General features: G+C 39.7%; 1 protein-coding gene across 5 annotated transcripts in view; it reads right to left on the reverse strand.

Annotated features, from left to right (window-relative positions):
• The window catches only part of CHD7 (chromodomain helicase DNA binding protein 7), a 133,430-nt gene that overhangs the window by 40,639 nt on the left and 73,392 nt on the right, over positions 1 to 19,399 (reverse strand). For 4 of the 5 annotated variants that reach the window (XM_074818558.1, XM_074818567.1, XM_074818540.1 and 1 more), the window contains exons 3-7: positions 18,703 to 19,124; positions 10,373 to 10,511; positions 6,911 to 7,048; positions 5,824 to 5,889; positions 800 to 855 (exon numbers count right to left, since the gene is read on the reverse strand). In XM_074818558.1, the coding sequence (XP_074674659.1) occupies positions 800 to 855; positions 5,824 to 5,889; positions 6,911 to 7,048; positions 10,373 to 10,511; positions 18,703 to 19,124 (821 nt within the window). The remainder of the gene's footprint in view (positions 1 to 799; positions 856 to 5,823; positions 5,890 to 6,910; positions 7,049 to 10,372; positions 10,512 to 18,702; positions 19,125 to 19,399) is intronic. The other variant, XM_074818577.1, reaches the window with a different exon arrangement.

Raw genomic sequence — 19,399 nt, forward strand, 5'->3', positions numbered from 1 at the left:
AAGAGTTAATACAAAAATTACATGCCAATGTAATAAAACTAAACAAAGAATAATTAAGCTATTAAACATCATGCAAAAATCAATACAGTGCAAAAGGTACAAAGGTGGCAGCATATTTAGTGAAGTCAACTATCTGCAGTTAGCTGCAAGAAACTCACTTTAAGTGCATTTCTCTCTCAGATGGAAAATTTGCTAAAATTAAACAAGATACGCTATTTTTCTAAAAGAAAAATGAGCTTATCCAGCTGTGAACTATCTTACTTTAAATACTGATTGCATTGCAGTTTCAGAGCCCAGAAGTGAAACAACATGCTGCTCTCACCACTATTACATGCCTCTTATGGAGAGGCAGCTATCTGCTGGAATACTGGAAGCCATCTCATTTGTTATCTTAAGACATTTTGTTGAACACCAGTCTCGTTTTTGAAACAACATTAACAGTTATTTTTGAGTAGTTTGCAGGCACGTTACTCTATGGTTGCAGTTAGATCTACACAGCTACATAGGTATGTGCTCATGAATCTGCTTGCATAATGAGCCTTAGATTAAAGTTTTTGATAGCAGAGCAATTTTACCTATGCATTTCGTTTTGGAGAGAACACAAATTAAGACAACAATATCAAACCCTTTACCACCAATGTAAGGTATTTCCCCATTTATTTACCACTGTTTGGGACTAAACATTAGAAATTTTAAAGCTAGACAGTAGCAGTTGTATCATTTACAAAACCAGTTTTTAAAAACTATTTGGAAATTATATGAACTTAAAGATAGTAATCAAACCTATAACTTTACTTACAAGTTTTTGTACTTTACATAGAATTCCTCTATTTCTACCTCCTCTCCATTCTCCATCTATAAGAAAAGAATTGTTGAAACGTGAATTAAACCACTAAACAGCCCAATTTAGTTAATTATTAAAACTAACCAAAATACAGAATACAGTCCCCACACAGAGAGACAAGTGGAGGTGTAGGAAAGTGTTAGTGGGGGAGGACATGGGTGAGGAGTTTCCTCCAGCAGCTTACCCAAGTACATACTGCACGGCTTACTACAACTTCCAAGACATGAATCATTTGAACTCCTCCCTAACCACATGCAGCTTCATTCACAACCTCACCCCAAATCTGGCTTTCTGCCAAACCCACAGTGTTAAGTAGAAGCCAAGTGTACCATTTTCTCAGGCAGCAGCCAATTAGCAACTGCACTCCTGAATGCCATATGTATTATTTTTGGCTGGCTCATAGCAACTTTACATTGTGGGTTTTGTAATGTTTTAAAAAAGAGTTTTAAAGGGGGTTTATTCCTCCATATAGTTAATAACTCCAAACAAGAAGCCATATAAAACTAAACCTTATACCTCTGCTAGAATTTTAGTGCATCAGTGTTCATGGCTTTAGTTTTACTCAATGGTGCAATTAAATTCACTCAGGCAAGATGTCTCACATACAGAGCAGCCAAATTAAATTAACACCCAAAAACTACATTTAAAGCAAGGTTAAAGTTGTGATATAAACCAGCAAAACCAAGGGCATTCAGTGCTAAGGGTTGAGACTACCCTTAACTCATCCCTAGTGCTGAAGTACTGCATAACATATGGCATGTAATACTGTGTTGAATTACTCCTGAACCCAGCCATAGGACAAACTAAGGACAGTGCACCAGGCACACGTTTAGAATTCAGTTTATGTCACAACATTAGTGGTTTGTGTTTACTAATGAACTTTGGAACAATTTTAAATAGAAGAGGATTTTTTGGTTTGCATACTTCATCAGGGACATCATCATCTGTAATAAATATTGTATGTAGTGCTAAACGGGCAAAACCGGTGACCCCTGTATAAGTCAACAACCTCCATCTTTTTTATGTGTATATATATATATACACACACACACATTAAAAAAACATATATATACATATTAAAAAACAGAGGAAAATATATATAGAGAAAAAGAGACACTACTCTAAAGTTAGAGGATGAATTGTCATTTTTCAAATTCTTGCTCAAAAGTTGCTGGCTAGACATTACTTCCATAGCAATGCAATGAAAGAACAGTAGCAGCTGCATTAAACTCTGTTCTAGCACAGTGAAGAAGAAATTAATGCATTCCTAATCCCTGATTTACATAGTACTCCTTCTCTTCCAGACTAGCAAGGGATTTCATCATTTTAGCATTTATATCACTCCAGTACAGTCTGCTTGAGTTCCTTTCTAGAGAGGACCAACACCAGCTTCCACCTAGTTCTCCCTGAAGAAATGAAAGAAGGTAAGGAATTCCTGGTGCTGCCTCTTGGTCTTCCTGAATCCTCTGCTGAAGACAAACTATTCCCTAATCCTAAACACAGAGAAGAAGCTTCTCTGTTACTTACAAAGATACTGTCAAAGGAAGGAATTTGAAGACCATTAAGATTTTTCTTTTTTATTAAACAAAGAATTTTAAAGGGAGCATTTCTCGAGAAGGTATTCATATTTAGAGGTCAAAACTGTATTACAAAAAAAGGAGATCCCATTATCTGACTCTATTCACCACCCCGAGGCAAAATCACTCCTTAAGAAGTCATCCCTAATTTTAAGACATTAACTTTTTTTTATTTTCTGAAATGTATTATGGCCAAGTCTCTTTGATTAGTCAGAATCCTTTGAGATACATCAATCTTACAGTGACAGCACAGTTAAGCACCTTTAAATAAAGGTTTCATATTAGCCAATTTAATTCCCCTCAACAGAATTTCAGTCAAGTACATTTTCTATCTACTGCCAACTTAATAACAATAATTTACAATGTAAATCTTGATAAGTCCTGTAACTCTCATGAGTAAAACATACTTCTGTGTTGTCTAATAGGTAATAACTGGTCTATGTTATTACATGTTCTATGAGCATGCATCAAAGATTCACCTAAATAAAAAGTACTTCAGAATAAAATTTCTTAAAAATCTTACTCTGGCATTCATGCTTATGGCCAAAAAAAATTCTAATCAAGTTACAATCACTGGCACTCAAGTAGGGTTTAGCAATACCTCAGTTCAGGGTATAGGCGACAGAAGCTTATGCATTTGACGACACTGTCCAACCTCCACTACACATAAGTTTACATTAACCAGATAAAAAAGGTGAGATAGAACATTTATGCAAAATTCTTCCCAAACTGATTATGCAGACATCCTAAAATAGCACATGGCAGACTTGGGCAACACAGGACACTCCGAATTATCATTGCCCAGGTGTGACCATAATTGACAATCTGATCCACAGTCTCTGCAGATAATTGAAGAAATAAATGATCCCTTCCTTCAAGCAAATACTTAAGAGCACACAGTCTTGCACTGCCACAGAGGTGATACAGTAATACCTGCTAATGCAAAAGTTATTTGAGCAAGCCACTCAAGTGTAAAGAGAAGAACTTAAAAAAAAACCAACAAAAAAACAAACCAAAAACCCACAGAAATATCAACTGCTAGAAAAATAGCGGACAGAACACATTAATAACAGATGCAAAGCAACATATAAAGAATAATCACCTCAGCTGATACACAGCATTAGATTGTAAACTAATCAGTTTGTGGAAGAGACGCAGGCATCTGTACACAGTTCAATTACATCTAATTCTCACCATGTACTGGTAGGCAAAAAGAAATTCAGACGCGTAACACACAGGTATAGCATTCTACAAACTCCACATCTTTTTGTAGTATGTGCTGTTTGTGCTGAATAGCATATTTAGTTCTAGCCATTCCTTTTCAAAGTTAAGGAGCAGAAATTCAAAGGAAACTGAAGGTGGCCAAGAAAATAATTAGAAAAATGAAAGATTTCCACATACAAACTGAACATGTCAGGACCGTGATGGTTTAGAAAGAGAATGATACATGTACTTAACACTTTCTGCAAGAGGAAAGAGTATTCAACAGTATTCAAAATTCCACATTAAGAACAACATGGAAAAACATTGTCTTTTATACTTCAAATATGAACTAAAGTGATTTCTACCTTTTATTCTCTACATTTCAAAAATGGTTGCAAGTGCAGGGCTGCATCATATCTGGTAACTTCAAAACTAGGTTAGGGCTATTTTTGAGAAAACCGGCATAATTTTATGTAAGTATACTGCTCCAAAAGTGTATTCGTTATCTAATGTCCTTTACTTGAACGTAACGTCTTTGTTACAACCTAATCCACTGAAAGGTTTCCTAGTGAAGCCTTTCCTCATGTTTATTTTATGCATTGGTCCTGATCGCAGCAATTTTACTTTGATTAGTAATCCAACAACCAGGGTTTTGATGACGTTAGTAAGAGTGTAAAAGACCTTTAATAAAAGCACAGTTGGATACTTCAGATGTTAAATATTAACATCCTGAAATCCATTTTTTTTGGATTTTGGAGAGGAGGGTTGGGGAGAAGAGCAGGGAAAGAAGAGACACCCCTCAAACCTGCAAATACAATCCATAAAAAACATTAAAGAAAGAGCTCAAAATAGAGCTTGCCTCCAGCAGAGCTTGCAATCAAAGACATGTAGGCAGCAGACCAACCACTTCCCACAAACTGCAGCAAAATACACACTCCCCATGAGTAATCACACCTTTGTTTGCAGGGGAGAGGAAGAAGAGAAGAATAATTGGTGAAAAACAGCTTCCAATGTAAAGACATTTATGAAAAGACCACATTCTCCTCTCCTGCCTAGTAGATCATCAGGACAACTAATTACCGAGTTTATATTACACGAAGTTTATCTGAAAAATAAGACTATGGTTTGAAATATGACATATAGCTCTAGACTTCAAAAAAAGCCCCAGAGGTTTTGTGCTGTGAAAGCTGCAGAAACAGGTCAAATTCAATCACAGCCAGTCATGACATTGCATGAATTTAGGTTTACAATGCTGTTAATGATGTTATGACAGTAGTAATAAAGTTTTTAGAACACCCTTTCCGCCCCCCCAAAAAACCCCCACGCCACAACATGAAAATAATAAAAAAGAAAAATTTAATAAAGGCAACTTTCCCTCCTCCAATTTGAAAATTAACACTTTGAGGAAAAGAGGTAGTTCTGGTTAACTAAGATCAACGAGTACCATATCTATATCAATTGGACAGTTTTCTGCCCAACTGCAGTCCAAGTCAGAGAATTAGCTACATGAAAGAGCCTATAAAATATAATAATGCCTTTTTTTGAACAAATTCTTTTCTACCTCTTACTCGAGTTTATTAGTTTGGAAGTGCAAAGGCCAATCAAGTTGTGAAGCAGATTAGAAGAATCTGTAAGCAAAATAAGAACACAACTAGCAAGCAGGGCAGAATTAAGAGAGAAGCACACTTAACTAGAGTGCTTCTTTCTCCATCTTAGCATAGTGACAAGGAAGATATTAACCACCTCTATATGTTAACATTCTTGACCACATGTAAACTTGTTTTAGCTGCTAAGCACAACCACTATCAAAAGATGCAAAAACTATGGGCCTGGACTTTACTAGAAAGGGCAGAAACTGAGGATGCAGTAGAGTTATCTCACTCCTCAAACTCCCATGAAACACTGCTCTGAAGAGCACCGTAGATTTCACCCAGGTACGTATATTTGCAAAAACCAAAATTCTCATCCAAAAAAATGCAAGAAAATAGTACAAGATTGAACAAATAATCTGTTTTATGTGTGTCTACCCAAAAGCATGTTAAATACCATCTAAACATACTTTCAATGAACCTTCTCTATTCAATAAAACAGTTTTTGAATTTGGAATATTCAAGGTATCTTAAGAACTTAATGGGGTCTTCAGCAGAAATATGCTTAGCATGTTTAAATATATGGGGGGAGGGGTTTTGTTTGTTTTACCTTTTTCTTGACTGAACGGCTACTCATGATTTTCTCCACAACAGGACCTTCAGCATCAGCAGATTCCTACATCAGAAATACCACACAGGAGTTATGGGACTGCATCTTTGTTACCTAAAGACTTTCTTCATTAAAAGCTTCAAATAATTTTTTGGCAACAGGATTTTAATACACAGGAGGACGTTTTACCCCTAGCATGAGAACTTAAAGAATTCAGATGGATTTAATACCACAATAAAGGATCGAAGGATACATGTTTCAGCCCATTTTTAAGAGCTAAAGCAACTCTAGCTATCTCAGTAAGGCTGACGTGCACAGATACACAGTTATATCCACCTGGGCAGTTCACCTCTCCCAGAACAATACACACTTTCAGCACCATACAGTCTAAACATAAGATGATGTGGCTGTGTCCACATGATAGGTATCAAAATTGCCTGAAATTCTCCGTTACATTACTTCACTATTGCAACTGTAAGACACAATTAACAATGGAGATCACATACAATATTTCACAGGGCTTAACAAACTGCCAAATGAAATACCAAAGAACATGCATGTATTCTCCAATAGGCTGTCAGTTAAGTGAAGTAGTTCTTTGAAAAAGCACCACAAAACAATGACACTGTTACTACAGTCATTCCTACATTATTACCCCTCATCTTATTCAAACTATTTTATCCATCATTTACATTGCACAGAGAATAAAGTGTGCCCTGCTGGGTACTACAAGGCAGTAATTTCATAAAGGGGTTCTTACGGTGCCTAGCAGCAGGGGACAAGCTTGAGTGGTTTATTAAAGTCACAGAAGCCAGACCACTGAATTCAGAGAAGTAAATTCAAGACTCCTAGCAGTCCAGTTTGTTTCCTTTAGGTAGAGACCATTAATTTCAAAGAACTGTGTCAAACTGCCTATCATCAGCTTGTAAACAAAGTCATGAATTAATATATACTTTAAGAAGGTAAAAAGCTAATGCCTTCTGGCACACTGTGCCCATCACAGATGACTATCATTCAGGAAAAGGACCTATATTTGAACTCTGAATGCTGAAGTTACAGCCACCTTTCCAGTCTGTTCACATCTGACCTGTTGCTCTGACTGAGAAGTATTTGAAGGAGAGTCTCTTCCAGCAGCATCAGCATCATCAGCCTCCTCATCTGAAATCTTGAACTCCAGGTCTTCTGTATAACGCTTCCTCTTCACCTGCCTGCTGGAGCGTCGCTTCTAAATAGAAAGCATTGATATTTTTCATGAGAAACAAAACTGATATGTTTCAGAATAACTGAGAAAACTTCTTCCTATTTGTCAAATACCCTAGTGTGTAGCAAACACTATTATTTTTACAGCACCCTGATAGAAATAGTGGAATCAAGACACTACTGTTCTAAATGCCTGCCTGTTAGCTACTTTTAACGTCTGAAAACAAAACAACACAAACAAAAAAAACACTCCATGCTTTTTCTGAGTTGGAAAGTGGTATTTTATTTTGGTTTAGCATTACTAAAACCATGTTAGAAAATTAAAAAGCATAACTCAGAAAGCAACTAAAATAGAGAAGTTGCACCTCTCGATTCACATCTATGACAAACTTTGACAGATGGCCAATGCAGGAACCAAACACCACCTTTCAGCAGCGTGGCCCACTGTGTTGCTAAGCAGTGACAACACACTTTCTTGCTCTCCCCATCCACCCAGTTGTACCCAGATTATCTTGTAGGGGAAATACAATGAAATACGATTTCCTCACTCCACTGAGCCAGCACTGTTCAGAAAGACATCCTGCAGCACAGCATGGGAAAAGATCCTCTATTAGTATAGAGGAGAATGAAGAACTTGAACCACCCCAAATTGAAAACATGGTTTCTGTGTCCCCAATACCCTCATCTCCAGAATGAAAGCTTCAGAGAAACTGCAGAAAACAATCTGTAAAATACACAAGTATGCATTTGACAGAATTTGCAACTTGACACTCAGTGCCAGACACCATTTTCTGCAACAATAAAATTCAAATTCCCTGATAGTCTGCATGAGGGTATATATTTTGAAAAGCTGAGAGCATATGCTGTTGAAGGAAACTGTCAAGTGAGCATCAAGTATCTGGTATCAAGTATCAAGTATCAATGGACTAATGTATATATATTAAAAAAAAAGTTGAATATCAACTGTTAAAAAAAAAACCAACTTCATGAATTGATATACTGCTTATTTTTACATCTTTCTCAGCTTAACACACATCTTCACCAGTACATGCAAATACTGATGTAGCTTGTTTAAGAGATCTATGCACCTGGGTCTCTCAATGTACATAGACAAAGTCAAATATTTACTTTTAGATAGCTAATCATACTTTTAAAAGCACAAATATCTGATGCACTTCACAAAATTAGACATTCTTTCTTTAACTGAAAATGAATTTTTTGAGCAAACATTAAGTTTACATCACTCTTTTAAATAACAGTGATGCGACTTCTACCTTTAACATGGTAACTTATGGGAGTTCCCATAAAACTTAACAATACTTTTATACTTGAAATTAGATACTACTTGGCAAATTTGCACTCTCATTTCCATAATCAACTGACGAGAGAATTATCAGTTTTCTTTTGGTTCAATAGGTAAGTCTTACCATTATTTTTGGTGCCAAAAATCTCTTCTTCCATTTCCCTAATAGAAAGGATGCCTAAAATGCAATGGTAATCCTCTACTTGATTTTTATTGACTTAGTTAGCTTCCTGTTTCCTGTAACATCCACATGAAGCTTTGCAATTGTTATGCATTGTTGTCAGAAACTGTCCGTACATTCACTTGCATCAGATTATCTTTTACTCATTAACTAATTTATAGGTACAAAGGTAATAGGCTTGGATAATGGAATATAAAACATATGGTAAGACACAAAAGTATTTTTCCTCTCTAAGGATAACAACGCATGGCTTTGTGCATTACTACATAATATTGTTACAGAAGACTCAGTATTCAACACAAAGAATGCAATGGTGTTTTAGACAACTGAATAATATCAATCTCAGTTGGGAAACGCATAACAAGTTTATTAATTCTAGCTGTCCTAGCATATATGGTTGTAACCCTCCCTTAATTTATGAAAATAAGTTTGAGTGCAGTATAACACACACAGCAAGAGAAAGTATTAAGAAAATAAAAATCACCTCAACTACTTTATTACACTTAATTACGAAGTGATGCAAATGCCCTAACTCATTTCTACAAAAAGAAAAAAGTATTTAAAATGTAAAGTTTATCACCCAATTAAGTTTCATAAAGAGGAAATTTTGTCCCACTAAACTGAAAACAAGCAAAACACGCATATATATGGAACTGTAGGCAGTATATAATCATCTGCAAATTAACCTGAAGAAACATCAGCTCCAAAAGTTTCTTCTACATCTTTTGTCAGGGTCATTAATCAGGCTAAGAGAGACTTGTGGCAGAGGACAGACAACTTATTCTTCAAACATCTGAGCAGTGTATCTCAACTTTTCCAATTCAGAGTACGTGGCTTGCATGAATCAGAAGTAACACTCTTTTTTTGTTGTTGTTTTTAACTAGAATATACTAGATTGCTCACATCTCCTTATACTCTGTATCCTTCTGGAAAATAGTAAGAAGGAAGGTATAATCCATGTTTGTGTTAGGACACCACTGTTTGCCAACCTTTTCACCAGGCAGCTTTGACCATTCTCAAGTGATCATCAGTCTTGACATCTCTCCTAGCTAGAAGCAACACATCCACAGCCTGATACACAACGGACAAATACAAACGATTTCAGAAACACCAGCATAAGCGTTTCTGAAAGTCCCATACTTTCTCCATCACAATTTGCCTCTACCCCTTCATGAGGGAATTCTTATTTTTAATGCCCACTCTGACCACTGCCAGCAGAAGTAAGCCAGGAGCTGACCACTTCTTAACACGGCTAATGACAGAGAACACAAAAGTTATCATATATGCTATTTCTATTTCCAGATTTTCTTTACATGAAATAAAAGTTTGGACAGAAAGTGACAGGTGTGTAGTGGTCAAAAGAAATTATCGATGTTAGCCAATGACTGGCAGTCCTGCAAAAAGGCACTTCATCCATTAAAGCAGTGTAGTTAACAAGTCCCTGACATGCACATTTCTGACATCCTTTGTCATGTCTCATTCTTGATTTCGGGAGGTTTGTAAAGTCAATGCAAGCAGAAACGTGAGGCTTATAAGCAAGACCTCATAATGGTACATTAAGTCTGCAGAGCAGAAAATTCAGCACCATAATTGCAGCAGTGATAGAAAAGAACACATGAAAACTCAGCAGCACCGTACACGTATCTGCAGGTAACGGGACTGTAAAGCCAAATTATGATGAGGAATACTTGTTTTAGTAAAATATTCATCATGGTGATTTTCAGTTCTCACCTTCTTGGTATGTCATTCTAAATAACACAGAAAATATCTGAATACCTGCATCGCTGAAACAAAGACTGTCAGAACTACCGTTTTATGCATCTAAATTGTGAAAGGTTACATTTAACTTGGAAAGATAGCACTACCTGAACCCCTGGGTCATCTTCATCTTCAGGATGAGGTGATGGTGGCGGAGTTTTTTCCAAATCTGAGTTTTCAGAACCTTCCTTTCCCTTGTTAACCTTTTTCTTCACAGCACTAGTTTCTGAATCTGGTTTCTTGTTACTGAAACAGAGGTATTTTTAATCAGTATTTGTACAAAAATATAAGCAAAAGGTGCTTAACAAAATAGTTGATCTGTGAGATGCTTATTTTCAGTGACTTCATTATTTTCAACTGCCTTCCTTATTTAAGTATTTAAACATAACTGTAAAATCAATGATGCGTGTGCCATCACTATACATTTCCCATTCCTTAACAACGGACACCATGCTTCTTCCCTTCAAGATCTTAGACAGTGACGCTGAATATGTATTCAACAAGAAACTGAAAATGAGACTGGAAAGGAAGAGCTAGTCTCTTCAAAACCTGTACTTTCTGAAAGTGGTTTTTGGGCAACTTAACACATATGAAGAGAAACAGCATTAGGCGTGCACTTGTCTTGATATTAACTGTGCGGACCGGGTAAGCAGAACCAGAATTGTTACCAAAACAAAGGACTAAATGGGAAAATTCTTCATTTTCTTGTACCGTCCCTGCTATCTCCAAGCAGGAAAGGTGCTTTTGTGTCAACTCTGAGGGGACCTGTACAGCCTTAACGCATGCAACTGCAGCTTGTGTGGGGGAAAAACCACCCAGCTGGTATCTCAGCATCTACATGATACTAGAAAGCAGTACCCACTGATGGTAGAGAAAAGTTGGGGGATTGTTTCTCCCCCATGAAAATGCCCGTGACCTGAGGAGCTGGGACCACATCTCTCCAACTGTACTTGGAGACCTGGAAACGGGTGAGGACACACATATCAAAACCCAGCTTTAAATACATCATCACCAAATCATGTACTGTGACAATCTCCAGCATCATGGGGGTGAAAGTTTTAAATGACAGAAACCAAGAATCAATGGCAAAAGTTAGTACTTTTAGGCACATTTAGCCTTTGAGATTCACATGGGTTTTCTCTAGTCTTTCTTCCCCTCTGTGGTCAACTCCCCCAGGCCCGTTACTGATTTGATAGGCTGGTTATGGAAAGTTGCTGAGACATTTAAGAGCAGGGTTATGCACTGGTATCTGACAAACAGCGAGTACAGGTCACCAAATGTTACGTCACCTGCTTTTATACGACTTCTGCACCCTCAACATTTTAATTTCATACCCAGCACACTGCCTGTTTATTTTTCCTTCATAATCCCCGGCCTTGTAACTTCTCAAACAAACATCAGCTTTAAGCTTGTTCATCGAGATCAGCGCGTTGGCCCACTGAAGGCGTACTTTGGAACCGTAATTTAAAATTCCCGGATAGGGTTGCATGTCACTTTGGGACCGGGACAACTCGGTTGTGGTATTATCCTCTTTTGCATTTTGTGTTTAAAGTAATGTTGACTTTAAAATAAAATTTACAAGTGAAAAGACCGGGAGTTTTGGAAATGGATTTGTACTATCGTGAAATTAGAGGGCGTGACACAGCCTTCCTCTCACAAAAACCCACCTCAGGCTGTGACAATTTAAAAAAAATAAAAATTTTTCTTAAAGCAGCGGGCTGGGGGTGTGCGGGGGGTGAATTTTGACACGGCGGAAGGAGCGCGGACACCAGCCGGGCCCCGGGGCGCGGCGGCGCAGGGGCGGGCGCGCGGGCGGCGCGCGGGCCGCGCTCCCCTGGCCGCGTTTGTTTCCGCTCTAGCTGCCACCAATGGCACAAAGCCGCAGCTGAAGCGGGGCCCCCTCGCCTTTCATCCGCGCGCCGAGAGCGCTCGCGTCGCCCCGGCAACCCGCGGCCACGTGACCAGCACCTGCTCCGCTGGCTGGCGGCCACCGACTGCAGCCATCTGCTTCCCTCAATCAGCGCCCGGGCGCTCCCGGCACCTGCGCGGCCGCGGCCTGCGCCCCCCCCCGCCGCTCCGCACCCCCCCACACACACCCCCGCCGCCACCTTTTATCAAATCACCGCGAAACCGCTTCCCAAAGCACCCAAACTTTACGTATTTCTCGCATTTGTTTAAATCAAAGGTGAGCCTGTCAGGGGAGCTGGACAGCCGCCAGGTGAGGCGAGCTGACAGGCGGGCACTTTTCGCCCCTGACCCCTATAAATCAGAGCAAGGCGCTCAATTAAGTTCAGTAGTCGTTACCGTGCCCCGGGTGCACCGCTGCCTATGAATAACAGGCTTAAAGTCGGGAAGAATAGCGTGGCCTAGGTTTGATAAAATATCAATTTGCTGAAAGGCTGGGAAGCGCTAACGAGGGCCTGCCTGCCCCGGCGCAGCGGCCGCCGCGTGCTCCCCAGGGCTGGCCGCCCGGCGAGGCCCAGACAAAGACCCCGCCAGCGACTCCAGCGCTGGCGGCAGGTCCACACCAACAAGGGTTTCTTTCTAGCCTCCGTCAGACCTTTCCCTGCTCGTAGCGCAGGGACTCCAAGCTAAGAGTATTTCATGACCTATATATACCCCCTGAGCCATGCCTTGGCGTACCGAGTCACTCTCAGTAACGGAGATGCGGTCAAAGCAATCCGGACACAGTTTCAAATCTCCCCCCTTGCCAGGCCAGGCCAGTTAAAAACAGACACAGGGAAGAGCCACCAACTTGGGGAGAACAAAGCCTGTGCGCAGCTCCACCAGGAATTTTAAGTTCTAAATTCAGCAGAATTGCTCTTTTTAAAAGCACAGCGACAGCTTCTTTCAAGGAAAGAAAGGAAGGTGAAGTACAAATAAACCAGAGAACAACAGCACCATCCCCTTGAGCGAGGCGACGCACTGCAGTGCATCCTGCACCCAGGAGCTTCCCCTGGCTGGTGGGAGCATCAGCTTCCTCAAACTGTCAGCAACTGTTATTCCTCTCCATCTTCCCACAAAGCCAGTGTGATTTGTTCCCAACAATTAAGCGTACCCACTTCTGACTCAGCCTTTCCACTTTCCAGCAGACCATACTCAGGCCACTCAGGAACGGTGTTAGCCTGGACCAGAATTACCTTTCCACATGGAAGTACAGGCAGGTAGAAACCTGTTCTCAGAGACTTTGCCATTACCATTAGGGTCTGTGCGTCAGTGCTTAACCCTGGATGCACATCTGATAGTACTTTCCAAATTTGGCAACAAGGAAGCAAACTGTAATATGCACATTTAGAAAACTCTCATATTTGTTTTCACACATGAATGAACACAAAATTTGTCCCACTAAAGATAGTGTCCAGTCCCAAAACAAGAACTAGAAATCTGGGAGAAACTGAAGTAGTATTTGCCACACATGAAACACTGAAATATTTTAAAACTGTCAGGTAAAGCTAGTCCTTCTATTCAAGTGATACAAACAGAGATATTTCAGATTAGATGTCTTACAACCTAGCTGTCCAATACTACTTTCTGGTTTCATCCTCTTATCCCTGAGGCATGCACAGCACACTGACCAAAGGGGATCAGTAAGAAGACAACCTGCAGAAGGTCAGACGAGCGAACAATGTGAAGGAAAATGGGCTGGAGAGGAAAACAGTAAGTAGGACAACTGAAACAAAAGCTTGAATTACATTTTGAGAACAAATATCCAAACTTTGACAAAGTGTTTTGTGTCAGTTAGTCAGGCAGCCACCTACAGAGCTAGGTCAAACTCCAGGAACTTACAGGGCCAAACCATATGGCTCAAAAATACCCCAAAAGCATGACATGCTTCGCAGGATTAAGAGGGGAAGTAATTAGCCCCTATGTTTACATTGTGCAACCACCTCACCTCATCTGGGTATCTGACAGATCTGTTTATTAGTGTAATTTATGATGGCTATCAGGATTTGGATGATGCTTATTTCTGTAAACATTTAAAATAAGTCAGACAGGCTACTGATCCCTATTCTGCTGTTTGGGAACACTGTCCTGTGACAAAGTCTTGACTAGAACCTGGCTTAGAAAAATGTTACACATCCACTGCAGAACATCAAAACCATAAAATCTCACCCTCTCAAAATGTTAGAGCTGTGAAACTTTCTGTACAGTCTTACCCGAGCAAAACAATTATTTTTTAAAGCCCCTAGTGTAATCAAAACCTGTTGTTTTGGGGTTTTTTTAAATCAGTTTTTATAGGTCACAAAAGTAGGAAAAACAATAGGACAGCAAGGTTTTTTCCAGCCTGAAAACTCAGCCAAATTAAGTACGCTTTGGTAACAGCAAAGCCCATGAGGCTTGCCTGCAGCAAAGGCAAAGGTAAATATCTGGCAGCTGGGCTGGTTCAGAAGGGAGATGAGGACAGGTGTGACCAGGAACAGCCTCAGTGGATGCGTGCATGGAAATCTCGCACGATTTCCTGTTCTCTCCCACAGGCAGCCCCTTCCTGCCTTGCTCAGGATGATCCGAGCTTGGGAGTGGAAACTACCACCACCGCCTCGGGACCTCTCTTCCTGTCCTCCAGCTCCCCAGGGTGCTGCGTCCCGCTGCCCTCACCGCTCTGCCGCAGCAGCCTCTTCCTGCGGCCAGGAGCCATCTCCTTTCCGATACAACAAATCTGGCGTCTATCTGTGCGCCAAAAAAGGCCGTCTCCACCTCCGTCTAAAAGAGGTAGCTATGCTCACGCTTAGCACTCCCCTTACGAGCAGCAACCCACTCGCCCTACCCTGCATCCCAGGCTGCTGCTCTATGTGTGGGAAGGACGAAGAGTTTCCCCTGCCACAGGGAGGGGACGAGGCAGATAAGAGCAGCCCTGCAAAGCACAGCACACTGCTCTAAGGAGATGGGAGGAGGGACAAGCTCCTGCAAAGAGCTGCCATTTGGCCCCCGCAAATAGTTACTGCTTCTTCCACTGTAATCGGTGGCCACTCTCTAGGGTTTCATAGGAAGCAGCGGGAGAGATATCAGCTGTGCTGCAGCATGATCTCCTCAAACAGGTGGTCCACATCTCCTCCAGGGACAGGCACAGGGGGAACAGACATCTGAGCCATGACTTTGCAATTCAGTAGGACTACTTGCCTTTCCCTGTCCATCCACTTTTGGAAAAAATCTGCCTGCTTTGCGTGTGCCTGAAGCTGGCTCCATAACATTAAGAGCCCACATAATACTCAGCACCTGCATGATTTAGTGAAAATCCTTCATTTGTGATCCTAGGTATACCTACATTTTGCTTTCAAACCCGACTAGTTTGATCCACAATAGAGTTGTTTTGCAAATGTTTTTTTCCAGCCACCACTGTATTTGTCCTTCTGTATTGGCAGGATTGGGCCAATATCCATTACAAGTGTAATAGTACAGTATTAATGTGTGATCTTTCTTTCAAAAAAAATCACCAAATACGTAGTACAGCATACTAGCAGTCCACCTGGGTGTCATCTTTTTAAGATGCCATGGGACATGCAATTCAAACAAGCACGAAATTAATCCATTTCTTCCATTCTCCAGTCTGATCATGAAGGTGCATTTCAGTGAGGCAGGCTACTCGTTTTGTCACAATTTACACCAAAGATAGAAGAGATGTGAAGGATAAAGTTTCTGGGGGTTTTGTTGTTGTTTGTTTAATAAAAGGATTATACTGTTAGTCAAAATTGAGACTGAAATAACAGGGTTAATTTATGAGCTATATTAAATTACAAAATTGGTAAGATACTTAAATACTAGAGTCTTTTATCTGTGTATACTCTACTACAGCCTGTGTCAAAATTAATTATCAAGGACTTTTTATGCTCTATCCAAAGAACTGCTGCTCTTCAATAAATACATTTCCTATGTCTGACTTAATTTTCCTGAATTTTACAGGAGTGCAAAACTCTTCTATTAAAACTGATCATCTTATTCAGGAATGAAAACCAATAGTTCTGCACAGCATTTAGAAATCTAAAAATCACACTGCTACTTTCAATGCTTAGAAGCAAAATACTGAGCAATACAAGTAGTAGCAGTAAACATATGCCAGATACTAACTTTATCAAAATTCTTCTACATAATCATCCATAATCTGTATAAACTTGCATTAATCTCACTCATCTCAGCTACTGTCATATTTCCTTTCTGTGGTTAGTGCTGCTGAAATACTGTGGCTCAGATGATTAAAGGTTTGGACTGTTCATTTATTTAAAAAACTTGATTTAGTGATCTGTCACCGGACAGGTTCCCCAGTCTGTGATATTGCCAAAGTAAGCAAATTTCTTTCACTGATTTAAAAAAATCTTTGGCAGCACAGCATCCCAACACAGTCTCAGCGTTCTTCAGAGAAGTTTGATACTGAAGCTGACAAGACCACAAAATGAGAACAACCTTGTTTTCAAGAGAGCATTTGGTAACAGAGACACAAGCCCATTACGGGAAAAGTAGGACTTTCTCCACACCCCTGAGTAAGCATAAGGAACAGCAAATGCTCTTAATACTGCTCCAATCACATTTCTCTCACAGGTAAAACAACAGGGCTTAGTACTTAGTAGAATACTGCGAGTCATCTAGCCACCTAGGGACAAGCGTTACACAGGAAAGACGACAAAGACTCTCCTACAAATACAACTAAGAAAGGAGGGATTTGTTCCTTCAAATGAAACACTGCATGGCATGTCCCAAGATTTAGAGGAGACACGCAAAGAGATACCAGGATTGAGTGGAAGGGACAAGACCAGCTCTGAGGTCCAATATCCAGCACAGCCACAAGAGCCCACACATGTTTTTGAGGCAGACTCCTTCCAACCATTGCTTAATAAACAAAGCTTCACTGTAGTCAAGACCTTGTAAAACCGCACTAATTGAGAAGTCCTGCAGTAGAAGCTTATTTTACTTCTTGGTGGCAAAAAGTGCTGGGAGATGCTCAATACCATGCAATATGGCCTGGTCAGCCTTTAAACCTATGAGTATTGGGAAATGGAACAAAAAAGCTTATCTTAGCTGTTACAATAATTTAGTTTCAAGAACACATACTGGGAGATACACAACTTAAAGAGTTTTTCTAAGCTGTGAATTGCTATGTATGTAGACCCCATCCTTAAGACAGTCTGGAACACAGCTGAAGTAACTTCTGCAATAGGGACGGGCTGATCAGCTGTCATTTACTGAACAGTTAATGTAACCTGTTCAGGACAACATTTGATTTTACAAGCCAGTGCTTATAAATTCTTCAGGAAACACTGTCTCTACTAATACAGAAACTTCTCTTTCTTGCTAAAAGAACAAGTAACATCTTCTTGTCCATGCCTCATTTAGCCATATAGCTGTATCAAACCTAATAGTCAGTCTTGTAGAATATACGCAAAGCTGATTCATTAACTGCAATTTTTAAACCCTAATACAAATGGATTTTGCAAACTGATTTGGATTAACCAAGTCTGGCTGTGCTTCCATCTGGAAGTTATATTTTATAACGCTAGCCACATCTTGAAAAACAGATTCAGATGTTTGGAACAAATTCAGAACAGTTGTAAGAAATTCTAGGTACAAATGAAAAAAAAAAAAATAAGCTTTAACGTCTTTTTCCTCTCACTTTTCTTTCAAGAAGGAATTTATAATCACTGTGTTTAGGGAGTTAAGGGGTAAGGAAAGAATCTGTGTTATTATCTATGACGTATTTACTCACGTGTAACGGCAGTTTGTTCTTTCTCATACTACTCTATAGCATTTTAAGTCTATCCTGATAAAGGGACATGATGCTGAGTGAAAACAGTTAAGAAACAGGGTTGAAGCATCTGGTCTATCCACAAAGATTTTCTGCTAGGAAAATTGTCTTTACATGAAACAGCAAAATGAATATAATCCCTACAGTGAGGATACATCAATATCCATATAAAAATGCCTTTTTAACAGCAGCGCTTACAGCCCATGGGTTGTGTCAGAATAAAAGAGTGTCTGTAAGGGCAGTACAACTTTTAACAATGCTAAGTACCTAACTTACTACTGTATTTAGAGAAAAAACGTCATCAATCCTTTCTACTCTAAGCCTTCATCTCTGGATTTGGTCAAACCTACATTAATGTTGAAGCAATTTAGTTTCTTAATACAGAAACCACACATGAGGACAGATGAGCATTAGAAGAGAAAGAATTAGTTTTGAAATCTAACACATCCAGAAACTTTTATGCCTTGAAAAGAAAAATTAGCCTTCTGCCTTTCAAGCTTGTTTAAAATAACTGTGAAGCCATAAACAGGAAAGCCAAACAGGAGAAATGTGCCTAAGTGCCTCAAAAACATGATGTTGTAGATGGTAGAAGGCAAATGACAAAACAAGATTTCCTCTCCACCCACACCATTTAGCACAGATGCTCTAGAAATCCCACAAACACACTGTTTTTCTCCAATCGCATATAGAAGTTTTCTGACTTACCTAGCCTTTTTGCTGGTCTTGGGTTTTGGCGTGGTATTTTTTGCTTTCTTTTCCTTTGGCTCTTTAGGGGTCTTAGGGACTTTGGGGGTCTTGGGTTCCTTCTTTTCCTTGGGTTCTTTAGGATCCTTCGGTTCTTTTTTTGCCTTGGGCTTTTTCTTTTTCTTCTTCTCTTCTTGGGAGCAATCCACTGAGTTTCTGCTTAGATTCTGGCTGTCAAGTCCCCCAGGAAAGTCTTCCTTACCAAAACCTTTACTGGGACCTTCTGCAGCAATGTGATTGTTTTTCTTTTTCTTTTTCTTTTGCTGTGGCTGCGGCTCAATTGATGGCAGATAATCATCGCTTTTCACTAGCTGGGTATTCGGTCCACTAACCTGAGTCATATCCGGCACTGGTTTCTCTAAAAAGGGTTCCGATGGAGAATGCTGAGAGAGACAAACAGAAATAAAATTGTAGATTTGCAACTTTGATTTCTAAAACTTTGCTCTTTTGGAGCAAGAGGTTAGAGAGGGAAAAAATACTAAGCAGAAGATTAACCTAGTAACACATCTGAAACATTGTACAATAAAACAGTACCAAACAAAGCTTTCTGCAGCTAAAACAGTAGCAAAATAACCAGAAATTCTTCATATAGCAAGGGTAAAATTATTCTAAAGCTTGCATATGAAGTGGAAGTATAGAAAATAGTACAGTCTTCAAC

This window comes from Strix aluco, chromosome 1, assembly GCF_031877795.1.
Source record: "Strix aluco isolate bStrAlu1 chromosome 1, bStrAlu1.hap1, whole genome shotgun sequence".
Classification (NCBI taxonomy): Eukaryota; Metazoa; Chordata; class Aves; order Strigiformes; family Strigidae; genus Strix; species Strix aluco.